Source organism: Epargyreus clarus, unplaced genomic scaffold, assembly GCF_041222505.1.
Source record: "Epargyreus clarus isolate Ecla_fem2 unplaced genomic scaffold, WU_Ecla_fem_2.2 ptg000018l, whole genome shotgun sequence".
NCBI classification, from domain to species: Eukaryota; Metazoa; Arthropoda; class Insecta; order Lepidoptera; family Hesperiidae; genus Epargyreus; species Epargyreus clarus.
This window is the reverse complement of record NW_027332226.1, coordinates 8,914,704-8,938,380: the sequence shown is the minus strand read 5'-3', so window position 1 is coordinate 8,938,380 and position 23,677 is coordinate 8,914,704. Positions and strand designations below refer to the sequence as shown.

General features: G+C 37.8%; 1 protein-coding gene across 1 annotated transcript; it reads left to right on the top strand.

Moving 5' to 3' along the window:
* The first annotated feature begins 16,536 nt into the window (after window positions 1–16,536).
* LOC140749641 (uncharacterized) lies at window positions 16,537–22,383 on the top strand. Its single transcript, XM_073082753.1, has 3 exons — window positions 16,537–17,350; window positions 17,777–20,053; window positions 20,141–22,383. The coding sequence occupies exons 1-3, from the start codon at window positions 16,537–16,539 to the stop codon at window positions 22,381–22,383; spliced, it is 5,334 nt and encodes a 1,777-aa protein (XP_072938854.1).
* The last annotated feature ends 1,294 nt before the right edge of the window (window positions 22,384–23,677 follow it).

The window sequence follows — 23,677 nt, the reverse complement described above, 5'->3', positions numbered from 1 at the left end:
TTATAATATTATTATTTATGTGTATGTATATTATTATTATGCTAATTGTAGTACCCTTTTTTTTTCTTTTTTTTTTTACGAGGGGGAAACCTAAAAAAGGTACCCAGTGTCGTGGGAGCAACACGGGGTTATGTGGGGGTATCTTCCCGCACTAACTCCCCAGGTGGCCGTTGCCAAGAGGACTCCGGGGGATCTCGTACGGAACGCAACCGGAGTCCTCTGAACGCGTTGCCCCTTCGGGTTCCTCCTAGGTGAGCTTCAGGACTCACCATACCATCTGGTGTTTTCGACGATATGCGACCACACATACCCCCGTCCTTCCCGGAGTTGCTTGCTGGACGGCTCGACCTCCCAATCTTCCGCAACCCCGGAATCCCCCTTTTAGTCGCCTCTTACGACAGGCAGGGGATACCGTAGCCCTATTCTAGTCCCGGGACTACAGGGACAGCTAATTGTAGTACCTAGTGGTGTTTTGCTCTAATGGGTTGGTAATGCTGAAATGCATACATAACACATGTCATCTTAATCCTCAAGGGTATCGCCTAGATAGTGTAATCGACAAGGCATAACTCACGTCCCATTAACAGTTATAAATGCTAATTCAGAGGCAGGAGTGATCAATCAATATTAGATAGATTCGAAGTTTGTAGAATATTTTGAAACCTAAAAAGTATTTTTATTTGCTATATAATACTTTTTAAAGAGTAATAATCTTATGTTATTAACGAGTTTATGTTGATGTCCAGGATTCGAGTCCCACGGCTCAGATTTTTGTAGGTCTTTTGGTTTTGAAAAATAATTAACATTAGCAATTTTATTTATTGTATAATAACAAAAAGAAGAAGTTTAGTTATGTAATTGTATAGGTGTTTTTACTCTTGAAATTATTTAAGGATTATTTTCTAAATTGATTGATTATATTATTAAATTGTATCATAACCATGCAGTTTGTTTATTTACTTTGTCAATTTGCAATTGCACTGTGTGTTGCAATTTTCCTGAATTTTATTTATTTTCTTTTTTCTTTCAATTACAATTAAAACATTAGAAAATTATTATGATTCAGAACTAACGGAGGATTTTTTCACAAAAACGCTCCATGAGTTTTGAGTCTAACTGTGTCACTACATATGAGTTCAGTCTGTTAAAAGGACAAAGAAAAGAGTAACAATTCTTCAGCCAATACCGGAAATTGGAAAAGTATGAAAGCCACTATAATGCGTCTACCGTGAGACCTATTCATTGCTTTGTTGTGTTCTGACTTACACGCCATTTTCTTTTTACTTTCAGATTATCAGATTTATAAGAAGTGGCATCTGTATCGAACTATACGAGAACTATGAAAGTGAAACACGCGTATAAGAATGATTCTTAAGACTAAGCTAATATTTATTTATTATAGGTTATGGGAAAACATTGAGACTAATTTTTTTTTACCTCCTTTCAACAGCGGGATGGGCTGACAACTAATGTTGTTATTATAAAAATATTATATCATTATAAGACAATATCAGCATCCTCGGGAGAGTATTTAGCTATTTGAGAACTGCCGAGCAAAGAGGACCCTCGGGACACGAATCTTCCCAATGCTACTCTCCCTAACCTCCATATTCGAAGTCAAATCAGTCACAATTCTTGGAGTTTTCACAACTTAGAAAAACAAACATAGGCTCTTAAACATATTTCAACTATTTCATTGTATTATCATCATATCCTGTTTGAAGCTCGAGTCTCTTTTCAGAATACAGTACACATTCTGAAAGGAGACTCGAGCTTCCAGTTTAACAGGTAAATAGTAAAGCCTCTACTAACTTCCTATCAAACTGGCGCTGTAAGTAGAAGCTCTATAAGTAAGTAGCTTAGATAAGGAACTTTATCAAAGTTCTCTATTCAAAGCTAAGTATCTGCTAATATGAGGGTATGTATATGTATGTAATATTATAGTACTCAAATTATTGTTTGTATAACACCCGCATTTTGAGTTATACAGTGAAATTGACTGACAAAACGGTGTGGTCTGAAGTAGTTCCAGCTCCATTTGTACCATTAGGTTAAGCTTAACATTGTATAAAACATTTTTTAAAAAGATGTGTGTTATGTAGTTTCTTTCGCCACTTCTTCTCCATAACGAAACACCTTGTGAAGTGGTGGTAGTTGTATTGACACTCAAAAAGTGCTCTGTAAAGAACCTATTTTGAATTAAAAAAATGTGAGCCGTCACGGGACGCCTGGCAGATGTGAAACATCGACATTATTTTGTAAAAGTAATATGCAGAAAAGAACATATTGTGATAGGAACTAAATATGTCATAATGATAAAATAAAATATTACGATTGCGCATGCCGACGCGTCGCCACACCGTACACACTACTGCATATAGACTGTATATATATGTTATAGTCAAAGTCCGATACACAGTCTCTTCGCGGAAGGACTGGTTTATCCTAGGTTTGGCCAAAGCCATCAGGCAATCCCCGAAATACATTTCAATTTCGCCCTTTGCCTGAAGTATTTTTAGTCAAACCCAGGAAACTCCTAACTTTTCCGTCAAACGTCGAAAGTAAATTATTCTGTTTCGGTTTTGGCCTAGTCAATCCTAGAAGCGACTGCAAAACTCGGTCAAACGTTGATCTGAACATGTTTAAACAGGTTCATAATGTCTCTCGCGGTGTTCCGACCGATTGTTTTGTCATTTCATGTTCGTTCATTGAGCGTGCGGGCGTGTAATTGTGTAAAATTCCAGATGAGTGAGGTTAGTTTAGGTTAGGTTAGGTTAGGTTTTTTTAAATTATTAAAACAATAAACATCAAAATTTTAAAAATGTTATTTTTTTATACCTAATCTTACAAACTAACCTCCGTATATTCCAAAGCATTTATTTATTTATTTTATACTTTATTGCACATCGTACAAAAGGTGGGCCTAATGCCACACGGCATTCTCTCAAAGCATCTCAAATATAAAAGTGAAAATCACGTAAGCTGACCAATCAGGTGTCAGAACTGGCAGAGTTAAGCGGTTCTTAAGACTTGAAAGCTGCTTAAATGATAAAATGCTTCCAAATATACGAAGATAAGACACTTCATACCTATATCGGAGTTTGACTCGTCAAACCCCGATTTAATAAAATTGTGATTTGACGTTTGCCTGACCAAATTAGTCTCTCCCAGGTTTGACGAAAATTGTTTAGTCAAGGGCCGAAAATTTACATTTGTTTGGGCTTTGACTAAGTCATTCAGTCTGACCTGAGGATTGACCAGTCCAACCTAGGAGCGCCGGAGCTTCGGAGTTTGCCTATAACATATACACTACACTGTCGCCACGGCATGCGTCGCCACGCCAGAAATCGGTTTTACGTGCGGCTATAGATGTTTCACATCAAAAATAATTAACTTACTGATGACTTGATGGTGTGTCATAGTGTGATTTTGCTTTCTTTGCAGGAGGCTGATCACTTTCACTCTCTAAATTATCACGGTCAGACATTTTATTATTAGAAAAACAATGACATTTTATACTTATAGACAGGTTATACCCGTACTAACTTGACCGAAAACTTGAGCGAAACTCCATTGATAGCACACATGCACGTTTTTTATTTTACTTACCTTTCACTACTTAGACAAATGTTCCCTAAGGGACAGAGCTATTAGAACAATGTGATAAAAAAAGACAACTAGTGTTTGACATTGCGTTTAAAGTGTACGCCAACGTAAATATTGACCATGGAATATAGTGACCAATGATTACTTCAGTCAAAACGGGACATCGATTTTTTTATGTCAACTACTTTTTATTTGAAAAAATATGGTTTAAAAAACTAAAAACACGTTATTATGATAAAATCAACTAAAAAGTAGAAAATAATTTTCAATCTAGGGATTATTTAAGGAACAGTAAATAGTATAATTGAGGAAAAAGTGTGGGGCGCTTTTCGAAAACTGATAAATGGAGCACCCCATGCTTTTTTCACAATTTTACTATTTATTGTTATTTAATTAGAAGTTACTTAATTAAACGTTACTAATAATTCAAGATGGCGGAAATTTGCTTTTAAAACATTGTTATTTTAAATTTATGGATTTTAATATTTAGTTATCATTACTGTTATTTGGGAAAACGGACCAATTTTGTGTCCCGAGGTTCTTTTCGGAGACAACGGGACGAAGCATCGAAAAAAGGGACTGTACCGTTCAAAACAGGACATATGGTCACTTATCCATTGATCCGCATGCTTGTCAAAGACAAAGAAATAATGGGACAGAAGGTAAAAAATATACAAAACTGTTGATATGTTTTAGTGCGCCGTTTACGTAGAAATTTTATAGTACATTTTAACTAAATAATTTATTATATAAATATATAATTTAAAAGTCTGATACAAAATATGTAGATTTTATGGTTTATTCTATTTTATCTTTAAATAATGTATCTATACAGATCGATTGGTTTAAAATAGACAATTTAAAAATATAATCAATTTTTTATTCAAAATAGGTTTTTTTATTCTTTTTTAATGTAATTGCATCTACCACCACTTCACAAGGTGTTTCGATATGGAGAAGAAGCGAAAAATTTCTGGCTATACAAAGATTGTTTATCAAGTTCAATAAAGACGTAGATAGGTTACTTACAAAACAACCAGCGCTTGTTAGTGGCACTCATCGGGAGAAATACACACTACTTTATAAATATTATATTTAAACAACACACTAATAAATAGTTAAGAGTTAAGAGGAGCAAGTAGGACGGCATGTTCGCCTCTTAATGTGCGGGCGATAGGTGCGCCGGCGGTGGCATCCGCGGCGCGCGGCCAGTCGCCCCACTCCTCGACCACTTGGCCTACGGCGGTGGGCAGAGACGGACGCTCGCGATAATTTGTAACCGATCCCAATTAAACAGTTAAAAAACAGTCCACTTCTTTTATTTCGAGCCCTATGCATATTAGGTTGTCCCTGTAGTTCCGGGACTAGAATAGGGCTACGGTATCCCCTGCCTGTCGTAAGAGGCGACTAAAAGGGGGCTTCCGGGGTTGCGGGCGGCAAGAGTGGGAGCTCGAACCGCCCGACCAGCGGCCCCGGGAAGGACGACGGTATGTGTGGTCGCATACCGTCGTACACACCAGATGGTGTGGCGAGCGTCAAGCTCGCCTGGGCGGAGCCCGACGGGGCAACGCGCTAAGAGGACTCCGGTTGTGTGGAGATCCCGAAGCCCTCTACGCAGCGCAGAGGACGGCCACCGAGGGGGTTTTAGTGCGGTAAAAATCCCACATAACCCGGCGTCGCTCCCACGTTGTCGGGTACCTTTTGAAGGTTTCCCCTTCGATAACAAAAAAAAAAAATAGGCATATTAGGTGCTCTAACACGGCACGTCTAACTGAATATGCAAAAAAAGGATAAACATATAACTTTATGCGTGGCAATCATGATGACTATTCGTTAAAGATGAGTTTAAGTCTGATCCGTCTATATGAATTAATTGAATAGCTACCTATAATGTGCTTGGTATAGAGAGAATAAATTCGTATATGCATTAATTTAATATGGTATTAGTATTAAGGGAAAAATACGTAATTCAGTGCGTGTCTCTGCGTGAATGTTGCATGGAATGGAGAAGGGTGTTCAAGAGTGTTTTATGATTAACTACTAGTATGATTTTTGGATGCAGGCAAAATAAAAAATAAATTCTTTGGTTTTGTAAGATTTAATTATCATCGTCCATGGTATGTTCAGAGCAAGTCCGACTCTAATAATTTGGATGCGAATCGTCTTCCCTTCTTACCTTGCGAACAATGTCCAACCACTTTAGTCGCCCTATTTCATTTAATGGGAACCTAAAACATACACAGAAATACAATCACTACACAGAAATAGTATTAGAAAAAATATCGACTTAAACATCAAATTAATAAATATAACTTTCAAATTAGTAAATGATTTGTGTAGTTTCTTACGATATATATACCAATAATGTACCTTCTGGACTATTTATTAATTTAATCTATGATACATGGATACGCACAATTCATAACGCTTCTCTTTTACACTTAGTAATATGCCCATCTTTTTATTCGCTCTATTATCTGTGACATATATTTACGCTAAATTTAATTTGAATTATTGAAAAATCGATAATAACTTCTTGAAATTGAAATACTTACGAATGATAAGTGATTCCACCACCTTGGGTGATTTTTCCGCTGTAGTTTGTGCAAAATATCATGACACAAGACGGCATTTTTAATCACTTTTCAACACAGAAACTTTGACATAGACACGACCATTCTGAGAGGCGCGCGGCCCGTGACTAAGTTGTCATAGGCCAATTAGCCCATGAATCATGTGCCAAATTTCGAACGTGTATGACTCATCTACGTCTTTATTAGTAGTATATCGATGTAGAAAAATAATTTGTTTTCAAGCATTGATCTATAACCTGAAGTTACGCCGCAAGCGGGCAAAACTTGAAACATACAAAATACGTCAAGTGGTGTAAAACGAGTTAAAACGACTCCAGTCGCTCTCGCGCGGCGTAGTAATACACACTAATGTCACTGAACACGTTAAACGTCATTATTTTGAATTTTAAGCCTCAAAATGCAAGCAATGCGTAAATGCAAAAATTATGCTCGAAAAAGAAACAAGCTTCATGGAATCACCTATCACACGTAAATAAAGAGATATTATTAAATTTTGTTTATTTTTCGTGTTCGATCCGCCATGATTACGTGAGTAACCAGAAAGAGACAAATTATGTTTTTGTCAATGAAAGTGATAAAGACGCAAAATGCATGGTCATAGATCAACAGAACAGAAGTGACATTTTATGGAAGCTCACGATGTTCATATGTCGTATGTTATAGTTTAAGATCCCACTGCTTAATTTTTATATTAGTGTGTTTTTAGTCAAAATATAACTTTTTATAGTTTATTTTAATAAAATAAAAGCGATATATGGGAAATTCTGTATCCTAATCTCTAAATTTTCTTCGATACCTGTGGTAAATAATAAAAAATATTACCATAAAATTTATATAGGATAGTATACGGTATTTTAAAATTTCTTTAATTGAATAAATTAACCTAAACATAATTTAATAAACAATCTTTGTATAGCCAGAAATTAGTCCTCAAAAAGACCACGGTAAGATTCGAATCTTATATATAAAATTCGCATGTCACGATGTTAGTTACTTTACTCCTGCGAAACGGCTTTACTGATTTTCATCAACATTTATATGCATATTCAGTAAGTCTGAGAATTGGCTACTATCTATTTTTCATATCTCTTAAGTGATAAGGGTTGTTCACCCTTAAATTTTTTTTTATTTATATGGCAACACAATGTTTGCTGGGTCAGCTAGTACATAACATTTATAAAATGTACACAACTTTGCAATTAATGGTCGTGTGTAAAATAAAACTGAAAATAATAAACATAAATTAGTAAAGATACTTCGCCGCCTTGAAATTGAATGAAGCCACAAACGGCTTATTAGTAAGTTCTTTTTTTTAATTCTTGACAAATAAAAACATTTTTAGAGAAAATTTACAAATAAATAACTAATACTGCGTAATTTACATAATAAATAAATAATTATTTCAAATATTTTAGGGACATTTTAGCACGGAGACGTGGCAAAACTTTTTTACGCAACTATTTCAATTCTCAAAACTGGGTACATTTTCTTGTTAGGAGTGAGTAATCTTTACTAATCTATGATAATAAATATAAACAATTTTTAAATCGTATATTTTGAACCAGTCGATACATCTGTATGCATTCTTTCAAATTATATATTTATATAATAATATTTAGTTAAACTGTACTATAACATTTCTACGTAAACGATGTACTAAAACTATTATCGACAGTTTTGGACAATTTTTACCTTCTGTTCCATTATTTTATTGTCTTTGACAAGCATGCGTATCAATGGGAAAACCACCATACGTCCCGTTTTTAACGGGACAGTCCCTTTTTTCGATGCTTCGTGCCGTTGTCTCCGAAATGAACCGTTGCCATTGTCAATTAAGTAACAGTAAATATTATAATTATGAAAAAAACATGGGGTGCTCCATTTATCAGTTTTCATAAAGCGCCCCACATTTATTGCACAATTATACTATTTACTTTTCCTTAAATGATTCCTAGATTGAAAATTATTTTCTACTTTTTAGTTAATTTTATCATAAAATCGTGTTTTTTATTATTTTTAACTATATTTTTTCAAGTAAATAGTATTTGACATAAAAAAATCGATGTCCCGTTTTGACTGAAGTAATCATTGGTCACTATATTCCATTGTCAATATTTACGTTTGCGTACACTTGAAACGCAAGGTCAAACACAAGTTGTCTTTTTTTATCACATTGTTCTAATAGCTCTGTCCCTTATAGAACATTTGTCTATGTAGTTAAAGGTAAGCGTCGCCACGCCAGAAATCTTTTTTACGTGCGGCTATAGATGTTTCACATCAAAAAATGATTTGATTTGATTTGAAATCTTTAATCCACGTAGTGTTCATCTAAGTTAAGATTTTAGGTATATCTGGGTCTATATTTACTGTAAATAATATTACCATGAATTTATATTCTATGCAAAGCGAAAAATAATTACATATATCCAATTAGTGAACATATTTAACTTTATTTAAACACACAAATAAAGTAGTGGATCATCTTTAATAGATGAAAATAAAGTTGAAGTTACATTGAGTCAAAGCTTAGTACTGAGTATAAGTTACTGTGTCATTAGAATGATAGATATAAATCGAGGTTCAAGTGTACATGTTCCTAAACCCAAAATAAAAAAAAAAAACAACAAAAAATTCTAAAATAAATTTGAAATGCATGAAAGTCAAGTGAACACTTGACATCTTTATTTGTGTTTTAGAATAACGCGGCTGGCAGACTGACGCCGTAATAATTAAACGCGCGTGTCCCTGCATAACAAATGGCTATGTTAATTCATGCGCCGATCTTATGAGTGGGACATTAAAAGATCCTTCGGGAAACTTTGCCCTAATTTAATTTAATTATCAAACAAATGCATAAATTGTTCCCCGCTTTGTGTCGTAACCGAATTATTGTGTTAATTACTTTTTTTTAATATGTGCGAACATTTTTTCGCAGTATATCGTAATTTAGGATTGAAATATGAATGTTGTTACATTCATATTCGACGACTTCGAAGGATTCGAAGGACTGTTACAAAAATTCTCGACGACGTTGCTTTAAGTTAAATAAAGTAAATATTTGTTAAAATCGCATTAACTTGAAGGCTAATTATTTCATTATAGTCGTGTGAATCTTTACTCCAATAAAGCTGTTGTCGAATTACGTTGTTTACGTTAATAATAATCAGTAAAATGTTTATTATCTATTACACACACACAAACACATGATCTAAAACACCATAGATAAACTGAAATAAAACCAACCCATTAGGTGTTAACACGACTATTAGACAATTAACAGAATACATAGAAATATTTAAAAAATGAGCTGAGATTATGCGACAAATATCATTAACAATTCGTAAAGAAGAATATTTTAATAATAAATTAATATCGTTTAACTCTTCGTCAACGTGATCTAATCATCCATTAGCCAAAGTGATTTCGAAATCCATGCCGGAAATTTCGGAACATCAGAATTCAGTGTCTGCTCTTATATTATACGTATACAAGTACTGTATTCATGTTAATAAAAAAATTGGTTGTCTGTAAAGTCGGTTTACTGACGATAGTTGAACGTGACAACGTCATAAAAAAATACTGATGAAATGATTGCATTTTTCAAAAGAAAGAAATAATTTTATTTGTTTGATAGTAGGAGAGAGACAGATGTCGAACGCTGCCGAACGACTCTGTGTGCCATTGTACCTCTTTGTCGCTCGTTCCGCGCTCTGGCTTGCACTTCAAGCCTTAAATGAAACGCCTCAAAGCGAGGTAACGCCGCATGAGTCATGTTTTTGTGGTGCGTGCAGCCGGCTCCATCGTATTATAAGACGTTGTCACTTCAATAATAAAGTTAGACAATCGGTCCCCCAATCAGGGTGTCCGAGATTCTAATCCCAATTATACCAACTTATCACTTGCTTAATGGTGGAGGTAACCATATTAAGGAATCCTGCATGAAATGAAATGAAATGAAATATATTTATTTTGTATAGGCCAACGGCGGCACTTACAAATTGTCAGTTACAATATTTTCTTAAACTATTACCGGATCGGAACGCGACCTCTACTGAGAAGATCCGGTAAGAAACTCAGTGGGTTTGTCTTTTTTAATTTTAAAAATAATTATTCTCTTTTTATTTTTTTTTAAATGCCATTATTTTTACATATAATTAATAAAGCATTAGCTCCAGTATCTTGCTTTACATTTATCTAAAAAAAAAGAAGTTTGTTCAGCAAGATACGCTACACTTTGACATTTTCTTAATTAACTAATAATTATGTTATTGATCAGTCCCAAGCTGTTTTATCATTAATATAATCAGAAATTTTATAATAAGCTTTACGACTAAGTGTGCTTTTGATAATAACTTTAAATTTATTAATTGACAAATTTCTGATTTTGATGGGCAGTTTATTATAAAAACGTATACATTGACCCACAAAAGAATTACTTATTTTGTGGAGACGAGTAACATGTGTAGAAAGGTTAAGTTTGTTCCTTGTATTTACATTATGCGTGTCACACCGTTTTACAAATTTATCAATATTTTTCCTTACATAAATTAGGTTTTCATATATGTATTGGGATATAACAGTTAGAATATTTATTTCTTTAAATAGTTCTTTTAGTGAAGCTCTTGGAGGCAGGCTGTAGATAGCTCGTATAGCTCTCTTTTGCAATATAAATATATCATTTAGGTGTGACGAGCACCCCCATAGCAATATGCCATAAGTCATAATGCTATGAAAGTAACTAAAATAAACTATTCTAGCTGTTTCTACATCTGTTAGAAGTCTAATTTTTTTAACAGCATATGCCGCCGAACTGAGTCTACTCGACAATTTATCTATGTGGCAGCCCCATTGCAATTTGGCGTCAATAGTAACACCTAGGAAAACAGTTGACTCCACGGGATCCAAAACCGTTCCATTTAATAACACATTGGTTTCAACATGCTTCACGTTGGGTAACGAGAACTTGATACATTTAGTTTTCTTCTCATTAAGAAGAAGATTATTTATGTTGAACCAATGGATAACTTTCGAGAGAGCATTATTTACTTCGTCATAATTATTTAATTGTCTTTTAATCTTAAATAAAAGTGAAGTGTCATCAGCAAACAATACAATCTCGTGATTATTCCCTACATAGTAGGGCAAGTCATTTATATAAATTAAAAACAGAAATGGACCGAGTATTGAACCCTGCGGCACGCCCATTGTAACAGAAGCACCGGGCGATTTTGTACCATTTACATCAACCTTCTGAATTCTATTATTTAAGTAAGAAGTCAAAAGGTTGAGAGCCTTGTTCCTGATTCCGTAGTGGTGTAATTTCCTGACCAGTGTCTCATGGTGGACACAATCAAAGGCCTTAGATAAATCACAAAACACACCAAGGGCATCACGCGAATCATCCCAGGCCTCATAAATATGTTTTAACAATTCAATCCCTGCATCTACAGTAGAGCGATTCCATGTTTCAGTTCCAGAGCATGTTTTAGAGTTCTTAAAAAGTTATTAAGGGTTGTGAAATTTACCAATTCGTACTTGACCACACTTGGCAAGACACCTAGACACAAAGGTGTCTTGCCAAAATGTATAGACACTGTCAAAGAATAAACAACATAATTAATCTATACTAATATTATAAAGAGGAAAACTTTGTTTGTTTGTTTGATTGTAATGAATAGGCTCAAAAGCTACTGGACTGATTTTAAAATCTCTTTCACCATTCGAAAGCTACATTATCCACGAGTAACATAGGCTATATTTTCTATGAAATATATTTGATAAATAGATTTTGAGGCGGTACAATATTTGCCGGGTCAGCTAGTACTAAATATGTGCATTACACATAGTTTTCAATTTCATAACTAGCATTTCTCAAATATTTTATCAGGGCGTAGAATAATACTAACGGATGGCTTGCTAACTTTTAAACACCGCAACCCAAGTATGAGATTTTATTCCGTTAGATTGTGTCTTCACTCAAACTTTACTGTCTTGCGTTTGCGAAATAGACGAACGGAATGAAAAAATAAAACCGAGTGAAATAAAAGAGTGTCTGAGCCTATTTCAAATGTAAATCTGTGTCATTGTAACGAGTCGGCTCGCCTGGAAATAAGACGGAGGTCGGGAGATTGTCGCTTCTTGCTATCGTCGACTGGAGCGTTCTGGAGATCTCAACCCTCCGCGGGATTTGCGACGAGTTTATGTGAGAGGGAAAGTTAAACAATGCGAGTTGATGTGCCGAGACGGGTAGGCATCTCTAGTACTTACAGCGAACATTCGGATATATCGTTCAATGTCGCTGATCCGATGTGAGGCGGTATCCGTCTATATTACATAAGGGTTCGACTGTCTCAACCGTTCACTTTAGGAGCGCGCCATAAAAGATTGATGTGACTTCTGCAACGCTACGTTTTTATTATTGGTTAGATTTTTACATATGCAAAGATACGGATATATTTTTAATAATATGTTTATCTAACTTAGTTATTACATTGTTGTAACATCAATAAAAATCATCAACAAAAAGTGTGTCAAAAAATACTGATAATATATATGTATCCGTACAACATACACAATACTTTAAGCGAATTAACGGTTACATTTAAAGTAAATTATTATTTAAATAAATAACCAGCAGTGTATACTAAAGTTTATTAATAAAACTTCATAACTTCAGCCACTATCCCCGTGTATTTATTCGTTAATACCGCAAACGAGCCGCGGTACAGTGTAGAAGTTTGCAGCATTAAGTTGAAAAGGTTTATTATTTTTAGTTAGCAAACACCGCCGCAAATAAAGAGCGGTTTACTCAATGTCATTATTTCGCAACTGCAGTTTGGGAGCGTAAATATTACGTACAGTCAGCTTCAGAAGTAGATGAGGAGATGAAGAATTAAAAAATAACTATACATAATTAGATGAATATTGTAAAGTGTCAGAAGTAGATGAACACTAGCGATAGCGTAGCGTAGCGATGAACAATACTTCAAAAGTAGCTTAACCCTTAATCGGCCATGGCTTCAAACAAGTTGATTTTAATATACCAGTACGAGGTTATATTGAGATTAAAGACTTGAATACTAAAAGAAAAATTAGTAGGTAGCAAGTAGTTTTTTTTTTTTGCAGTTGGAAATTATTTCCAGGTTATAGGGAAATAAATAAATAATTTAAAATTTAAAAAAATAAATAATTTCCCACAAAATATAACAGTTATATTTTGTGGGAAATTATTTCCCTATAGCCATGAACATAATAATTTACCACTTGACTAACTTTTGTCAGCGTTTTCACTCGTCGATTTTTATACAGGGAAAAAAAAATGCAACATTAAATTAATTATTTATTATAATATTAAACAAATATAATTAATCAACTCTTTTGTATTATTTACTTATGATTCTAATAATAATGTAAACATTTCGTAATCCTTAAGGGATATAGGAAAACAATTTCCCACTTGAAGATTTCATACACGGCTATAGGGAAATAATTTCCCTCTATTTTCGAATGAGAAAAAATACACCAACGTAACTTATTTCGTACGTTATCTTTATAGTAATAGATAAAATACATGTTCTACTTTACGAAATAAAAACAATTGCATACTTAGAGAAATTTTTCTGGGCGTAGTTTAAAAAACTATTTCAAATTTTGGGAGAAAATGACCGTTAAAATGAACTTTTCACTTTGAATGACCATTGACATTGACAGCTGACGTTTAGAAAGAAGTGTTGGTAGAAAAAAACTTAGAAAAAATACCGATCTTAATATACGTTCGATTTATTTTATTATATCTGTAGAAATAAAAAAAAAGAAAAATAAGTTTGTGGGCAACTTTGAGGTGGAAAATAATAGTCCTATGGCTTATTAAGGGTTAACACCTATACATGTCATATATGTCAGAGCGCCGAGCCTCGCGTCTGACCGATACAGAAATGCCAGATGACGTTCCTTCATAGTGCACCAACTGCTCTCGGTTCCAACAAAGAAGCACACAAGAAAATAATAAATTCGGAGCCGATGGATTTACAAGTCCACACGCCATCAACGTCAATTGTCAACTCACTCTCAAAAACGAAACAATAATCATAGTTCTTATAACAAAAAGGCGACACTTGCAACCCCATCCGGAGTTACCCGCTCCAAAAATATAGTCTACTAAAATAATTGTTAATGAAGTCATTTGAATGGAAATCGTAAAATAAGATTAAATAGCTTCAACTCAAAATTAACTAAAACTAATTGAAAATAATAGCCCGCGCCGTTATATATATGTCTAGGGTGAAAAACAATTGGAAAATATGCCGTCACATTTTTTTTTAATTTATACATTAAAGTGGTCTCTAAATCTGATGTACACTTTGGAAGTAATTACGGATAATTTAATAAGTTTTCAGTATCTGGAGGCACGGCAGTGCCTCCGCCAAGTCGAGCCAATACCATATTTACGCGTATTTAAAATTAAAAGTTATTTTGATTAAAAATGCTAAATTGAACTTGGGCCATGTTCCGTGCCGCTGAGCGTAGTAACCACCAAAACTTCGATACTATAATAAAATACCCGATCACATCTTGGAACTCACAGAAAATAAGTTTAAGCATGTGAAAATGAACGCTATGTAAGCGTTCCATAAACAAATTGATTATTGGACGATAATGGCGATAATGAGATGACCAAGCAACCTAGAAGTTATTTAAATGACTAATATAGAAATCTGTTAAGTCTGGATGTTTTGATGTTGTCATCGAGTGTCAATTTTGTTAAACGCACTATTGTCTCTCTGGTTTATTCAAATTACTGTGTTACTGTGTGAAATCTATTTATTTTCGCGTAAAATTATTAATTTATTTATTATTTGATAGTTGTGCCAAACATTTTAACGTGACACGGTGCTTTTATTCCTATATTTGATGCATTTTCAGGGAAACGTTATATTATGCCTAAAATCAAACATTAATACCTTAATATAATTGAAACGTAAATATCATAATTTAGAAGGTGGTAGAACCCTTTGTGGTTCGACTCCGGCGGCACCACCGCCACACCTATTTCTACCTAATAACAGCTGTTTTAGGAGCTGCTGTGTTCCGGTTTGAAGGGTGTGGTAAGGGAGACAGACTATTCCGAGGCGTTCCAGCTTAGTCCTCAGGGGTAGCGGCGCATCTGTGGCCGACCTCAGGTAGGAATATCTTATCTTATCTGGGGTTGATTACAGATGTCCATGGGCGGCAGTAGCCACTTACCATCAGGTGGACTGCAAGCTTGTCTGCTACTCTTACATTATAAAAAAAAAAAAAATTCGTAGAACCGATAACATAAGTTTCAGAAATATATAATATTGAATATTGAAACGGCCATTATCTAAATGTTATGATAATAATTGTTAATAAAATTGATAAACATGATATGATACCAATATTAAAATTAGGCTGCCAATTGTACTGTGCGGGACGACGCGAACAGCTGACTCAAGATTCGACGTAATTATAAGTTTGAAATTGTTTACTTAATTTATAGTTAATAATAGTTCATAAGTTGTAATAAATAAAGACTTCATTATTCGTAACTTACGATCAGCTGATTAATATTGTATAGTTCAATGGCCGACGCTAAACAGCTGACTCCAACTCGGTCAGCTGATCATAGCAGTAAGACGTAGTTACGTAAACAGCTGATAGTTTTTAATGTAATTTATTGATGTTTTTATTATGTTTGAATAGTGTTTTACTTATGTTTTATTGTTAATAGTATATAATAGGATTTAATAGAATAGGGAAAATAGATAATAGTTTAAGTTTTGTAAATGTATTAAAATAAATATTTCGTAATAGTTTATAGGGCATAGGTATAGGTGTCATTTATAATAGGTTTTGCAATAGTTTAGGTTTTAATAGAAGTTTAAATAGAAATATGTAAATTCCTAAACAAAGTAAATAGATTATTATTATTATTATTGTGAATCATCGATTCAAGGCCACAGTCTGAACAGGTTCGTACAGGTCCGTACAGGTTTAGACATAGAATAACGGGAAATAGTTGTAATTGGCCAAAAGGCCTATATTCCTGCCTAAACCTGCTTCTAGTTGTGGTACTTGAGTCGGGGATATAAATAGGCCAGATTTTCAAATTTTCATTCAGTACTGGCAATAGACCTATGGAACAAAGGAATAAATGGAACAAGAACAAAACAAGGGATTTCAATTCTTCCAACCCAGCAATTATAGTAATGTGCCCCTGCACATTTAATGGTCCTTCGAAAGCCGGATATTGAAGAAATTGAAGAATAGTAAGTAATATTATCGTTCCAATTGTCATTTTTGTGTATTAGCAAGAAGAATGCCGATCACACGCTCCGTGGGAAAAGAACGCCGAGACTCGACGGAAACGAAGCCCTCCTCGTCTGACGCGACCACTGGGACCTCCGCTACGGGCACAACAACAGAAACGTCGGCCACGGGAACCACCGCGACCGACACTACTGGGGGAACCTCCGCTACAGACACGTCCGTCACGACGAAGGGTACAGTAGCGTCAGTGGCCACTGGCACCACGATGGCCAGGCCGGCTGCGACCATTTTCAAGAATTCCGTCGAGCTCACCGCCAGTACTGATTCACCTACAGTAATACAGAAGCCTTCAGAAGCACATAGTCAGCATGGTTCGCGCGCTCCGAGTCGACGCGCCGGATCCACGCGTTCAAGGACAAAGGCTTACAAGATAGCCAAGGCCAAAGAAGAGCTTATACGTCTGCAAGTGGAACTTGCAACAGCACGCCTCGCCGTTATAGAAGCAGAAGACGACGATGACGACGTCTCCGAGTACTCAAAAACAGAAGCCGACACCAGGGTCGACGACTGGTTGGAACAGCAAGCGCAACCGAGGCTAGCCATAGCCGACGAGCCGCACCTACCTCTCCGCGAAATAGAAACAGAAATAGAAGCCATCACGGAAGAGACAAGGCCGGTTCAGCAGAATAATAGTACAGCGCACCATACCCAACCAGATCCGCGAGTACATACAACGGCGGGAGCTCAAGCACCGGCGGGAGTCCACGCGCAGCCAGACTTCTCTCAACTTACGTCAGCGATAACACAGGCCATCAAAGCTAGCCAGCGGTCCTCAAAGTTTGTTGAATTACCGACTTTTAACGGTAATTATCAGGACTGGCTACCTTTTAGAGCAGCATATATGGAAACTGAAGAGTCTTTTTCAATAGTAGAAAATATGGGTGAAATTGAAGGTGGTAGAACCCTTTGTGGTTCGACTCCGGCGGCACCACCGCCACACCTATTTCTACCTAATAACAGCAGTGTTAGACGCTGCTGTGTTCCGGTTTGAAGGGTGTGGTAAGGGAGATAGACTTTTCCGAGGCGTTCCAGCTTAGTCCTCAGGGGTAGCGGCGCATCTGTGGCCGACCTCAGGTAGGAATATCTAATCCTATCTGGGGTTGATTACAGATGTCCATGGGCGGCAGTAGCCACTTACCATCAGGTGGACTGCATGCTCGTCTGCTACTCTCATATTATAAAAAAAAAAAAAAAAAAAAATATTAATAGGTTAAGAAGACATCTTATAGGAAGAGCTAAGGAAGCAGTTGAAAGCTTATTGATCACCAACGCGCACCCATCCGATGTTATGAAGACCTTGGAAATGAGATTCGGTAGATCGGAGATGATAGCAATGGCCGAAATAGACACATTGAGAACACTGCCGCGCCTCTGCGAGTCGCCTAGGGATATTTGCGTGTTCTCCACTAAGGTTACAAACGCCGTGTCTACACTTCGGGCATTGAAATGCGTCTACTATCTCTACAATCCGGAGGTATCTAAGGTAATGGTGGACAAGCTTACTCCTACTTTACGTTACAGATATTACGACTTTGCTGCAACACAACCGAAAGAAGAGCCTGACTTATTGAAGTTTGAAAAATTTATGAAGAGAGAAGCTGAGCTGTGCGGACCCTATGCACTCCCCGAACAGATGGCACCGCCGATGTATAGTAATAGACGTCCTCAGAAGACACATACAGTATTAGAAAAGCAGTCTACAGTTATACAGAAATGCCCCGTATGTGAAGAAACAGGTCACATCGCGACGGACTGCAAACAGTTTAAAGAAGCAAACGAAAGCACAAGATGGGATATAGCAAAGAAGAAACGACTATGCTTTCGGTGTCTACGCTTCAGAAACAAGACTCACAACTGCCGAACGAAGCCGTGTGGTATTAATAGTTGTAAGTATTTTCATAACAGGTTACTACACTTCAACAGAACAGAAAAGGCAGAAACAGAAGAAAAGTCAACAGAGGTCATCAACTCCGCGTGGACTACAGCCAGACCTACAAAGAAGCAAACTTTTTTGAAAATAATCCCGGTGCAGGCAACAGGTCCCAAGAATACGGTCAACACTTACGCGTTATTGGACGATGGATCTACAGTTACGCTGATAGACGACAGCCTTGCCTACGAAATAGGGGCAAAGGGACCCATCGACCCATTACGTATAGAAGCAATCAACGAGTTGAAAACAGCTGAAACAAAGTCAAGAAGAGTTAGCATCACACTCAACGGGTTGAACAATCACACAGCAAGCATTCAAGCGAGAACTATCAAGAACCTGCACGTATCGCCGCAGGAAATAGCAAGACAACAGATTGAAGAATGTGAACACTTGCGAGATCTCAGCGACGTACTTTCCTATGAAGATGCGAAGCCTACCATACTCATCGGTCAAGACAACTGGCATCTCCTTCTAGCATCAAGAGTGAGAAGGGGAAAGAAGAACCAACCGGTAGCGTCTCTCACGCCACTTGGGTGGGTACTTCACGGAAGCCACAACCGAATTATTGGACGTACCGCTAACTTCGTGTCACACATTACAGAAGCGCCGCAGGAAGATAAGCTTGAAGATCTCATGAAGCATTACTTCGCAATGGACTCGCTATGCATCAACCCAAAGAAGCCACAGTCGGACCCTGAAGAGCAAGCCTTACGTATCTTAAAGAAAAATACAACCCAAACAGAAGAAGGAAGATACGAAACCGCTCTACTATGGAAAAGAGAAGAGGTCGACTTGCCTAACAACTACGACAACTCGTTGACACGTCTTATGCACATAGAAAAGAAGCTTGACCGTAATTCTCAATTAAAACAGAAGTATACAGAACAGATGGACGCGCTTATCAAGAAAGGATACGCCGAGCCTGCACCGAGGACGAAGACTCCCAATAGAACTTGGTATTTACCGCACTTCGCGGTAGTGAACCCAATGAAGCCAGATAAACTCCGAGTGGTACACGACGCCGCAGCGAAGACTAAGGGTGTCGCACTCAACGACTTGCTGTTGAAAGGTCCAGATCTACTGCAATCACTTCCAGGGGTCGTGATGAAGTTCCGACAGCATATGGTTGCAGTAACAGCTGACATTAAGGAAATGTTCATGCAAGTGAAGTTGAGAACAGAAGACAGAGACGCTCTTAGGTACCTGTGGCGAGGGAACCGTCGTGACGATCAACCACCCGAGGAGTATAGAATGACATCACTCATCTTCGGAGCTTCAAGTTCGCCGTCAACAGCAATATTCGTCAAGAACTTGAACGCTAAGAAGTATGAAGAGACCGAGCCAGAAGCAGCCTCCGCCATTATAGAGAAGCATTACGTCGACGACTACCTGGACAGCTTTAGAAGCCTCGAAGAAGCCATACGCATCACTTCAAGCGTGCGTGATATACATAGAAGAGCTTGCTTCGAGTTGAAACAATGGAAGTCCAACACGCCCGCGCTACTACGAGCACTAGGGGAACAGGAGTCGTCACAGGACATAGAACTCTATAAGGCGGGAGAGCAGCTGGAACGTGTGTTAGGCTGAATCGTATGGAGACCGGATACAGACGAACTTACCTTCAACCTCAATTTAACGCGTGTGCCTCGTGAACTTATAGATGGGAAAACACCGACGAAGAGAGAAGCCCTACGTATAGTTATGTCGCTTTTTGATCCGTTAGGCTTTGCTTCACCAGTTACTATAAGAGCTAAGCAGATTTTACAGGAACTCTGGCGGCGTGGGACATCGTGGGACGAGAAAATAGAAGATCACATAGCGGAACAGTGGCGCGACTGGATGGTACATTTGAGAAGCCTCTCGAATATAGCAATACCAAGAAGATACCTACAGTACAGCGACGCTACATCCCTTCAGCTCCACGTGTTCACCGACGCCAGCGAGTCAGCCTACGCAGCGGTATTGTATTGGAGAGCAACGGCACCCAACGGCGACGTCAGCATATCACTAATTATGTCCAAGGCCAAGGTGGCACCTTTAAAGTTAACATCTATACCTAGGTTAGAGCTACAAGCTGCAGTGATGGGAACTCGCCTCGCCGACGCCGTCGTTAAAGAACATCAACGAAAGCCGGACTCAAGAACGTTCTGGACGGACAGCCGCACAGTACTCTCATGGATCAAGGCTGGTTCGCGCTCTTACAAGTCGTATGTGGCACATCGCATAGCGGCTATAGAAGAAGGTACAAAGGTAAGTGAGTGGCGCTGGGTGCCAACGAAGTCCAACGTGGCGGACGATGCCACAAGAAATGTCCCAATAGGGTTCAATAAGAACCACAGGTGGTATAGGGGACCGGACTTCCTACACGAGGATTCGAGCACCTGGCCAATAGAAAATTCTGCGTCGTATCCATCAGAACCTACAGGTGAAGAAAGAACACACAACATAGTAACAGAACGAGGTCTGAAGCTGGCTGAAGGTCTACCGGAGATGTCTAGATTTTCAAATTGGGATAGATTACGTTTCACTACAGCAAGGGTTTTACAGTTTATACAGCTTTGCAGGACGTCTAAACAGCGGGTCAATTACAAGAGGACTAGACGAAACGCTCAAGCGGACCCCGACTGGCGACGTCAAAAGAAGACACCGGTGGCTCCACAGGTAAAGCATAGAAAAATAGAACAAGCCAAGTGTTATATCTCCGTGCCCGCAGAACTCCTCCGAGAAGCAGAAGAGTTATTAATGCGTTCATCGCAAGAAAGTTCATTTCAGGTTGATATAGATAACATGAAACGTCAGAAGCCTATAGACAGAGATAGCCGATTACATCGATTAAGTGTCAAGTATGAAAATGGTGCCCTGAGACTCCGAAGCCGCATCGAAGCAATAGAAGCCGTCACAAATGAGGTCAAGAACCCCATGGTGTTGGACGGTGACCATCCTACAGTCAAACTATGGATACACAGCATCCATAGACAGATGCACCACAGCGGAGTCGAGGCCACGGTAAACGAGTGTCGACAAAGGTATTGGGTTTTACGGTTACGTCCGGTGACGCGAACTATTATACGACAATGTCTCAGATGCCGCATGAAAACTCAAGCACCGCCGTACCCGAGAACCGGAGACCTACCATCGTGTCGCTTGGCACATCACAAGCGACCTTTCACATACACAGGAGTCGACTACTTCGGGCCGCTTACAGTAACAGTCGGGCGTACCAATCAGAAGAGGTATGTAGCTATCTTCACCTGTCTAACCACACGTGCTATTCATCTAGAAGTTACAGCATCGCTCACCACCGACTCTGCGGTGATGGCGCTCCGGCGGATGATGGCGCGCCGTGGACGTCCGGCGCAAATATGGTCGGACAACGGCACCAACCTGAGGGGCGCTGACAAGGAACTACCTCTCACCCACGTGTCAGTGAGCGCCGAGGACCCAGAAGCGCTTACACCGAACCATTTCCTACTCGGCGGGAACGGAAGAGTATCGACCCCGGGAGAGTTCAACGACCGCGACACCATATGCAAAAACAGCTGGCGTGCCGCGCAGAGATTAACCGACATATTCTGGACAAGATGGCTTCGAGAGTACCTTCCTGAGCTTCAACACCGGCGGGAGCCCCACGGAAGAGGGGCAACAGTGAAGATCGGCGACTTAGTACAAATATTGGATAGTAACCTACCTAGGAACATATGGGTTCGAGGTCGGGTCATCGCAACATTTCCGGGTCCAGACAACATAGTAAGAACAGTCGACGTGGCAACCAAGGGAGGAGTTCTACGCCGGCCAGTGAGGAAGCTGGTAGTGCTGCCTATAGAAGACGTCGCCCCAGCACCGACAGAAGATGCAACACAGCTGCACGGCGGGAGAAATGTGCGGGACGACGCGAACAGCTGACTCAAGATTCGACGTAATTATAAGTTTGAAATTGTTTACTTAATTTATAGTTAATAATAGTTCATAAGTTGTAATAAATAAAGACTTCATTATTCGTAACTTACGATCAGCTGATTAATATTGTATAGTTCAATGGCCGACGCTAAACAGCTGACTCCAACTCGATCAGCTGATCATAGCAGTAAGACGTAGTTACGTAAACAGCTGATAGTTTTTAATGTAATTTATTGATGTTTTTATTATGTTTGAATAGTGTTTTACTTATGTTTTATTGTTAATAGTATATAATAGGATTTAATAGAATAGGGAAAATAGATAATAGTTTAAGTTTTGTAAATGTATTAAAATAAATATTTCGTAATAGTTTATAGGGCATAGGTATAGGTGTCATTTATAATAGGTTTTGCAATAGTTTAGGTTTTAATAGAAGTTTAAATAGAAATATGTAAATTCCTAAACAAAGTAAATAGATTATTATTATTATTATTGTGAATCATCGATTCAAGGCCACAGTCTGAACAGGTTCGTACAGGTCCATACAGGTTTAGACATAGAATAACGGGAAATAGTTGTAATTGGCCAAAAGGCCTATATTCCTGCCTAAACCTGCTTCTAGTTGTGGTACTTGAGTCGGGGATATAAATAGGCCAGATTTTCAAATTTTCATTCAGTACTGGCAATAGACCTATGGAACAAAGGAATAAATGGAACAAGAACAAAACAAGGGATTTCAATTCTTCCAACCCAGCAATTATAGTAATGTGCCCCTGCACATGTACCTTAGATTATTTTAAAATTTTGTATTTGCTTTTTAAATTTACTGTACAATGAAGAGTTTTGTATTGTATTGATAATATAATCTGTTCTACTCGACTGCGGAGGAAAAACATTGGTTTTTCGACCGTGTACATATACTTACGTATGTACCCATACTATGTATGTGTCCTTATTTGGCCCTTTTACCTCGCAGCCTAAACGACTTAACAGATTTTAATAGATAGGGTGTAATTAGTATCGTCTAAATTTTAGAAGAGACATCGGGTACATTACTTTAAGCTAAACCTTTTAAGCAGCGTAGAACTTTATTTAATTAAATATATATACTAGTATATGGTTTTTAACAAGACGATTGTTTTTGACAAAGGGTTATATTTAACTATCTGCTAAGAAACAGCCATCATCAGATATTTTACATCGCGCCGGCAGACAATCGTTAAGGTACAAAAGCGTACCTGTCCAATCTCGACAATAACAACAGCGCATCGCCGTGGAGGGTTTCAAGTTTTGCACAATG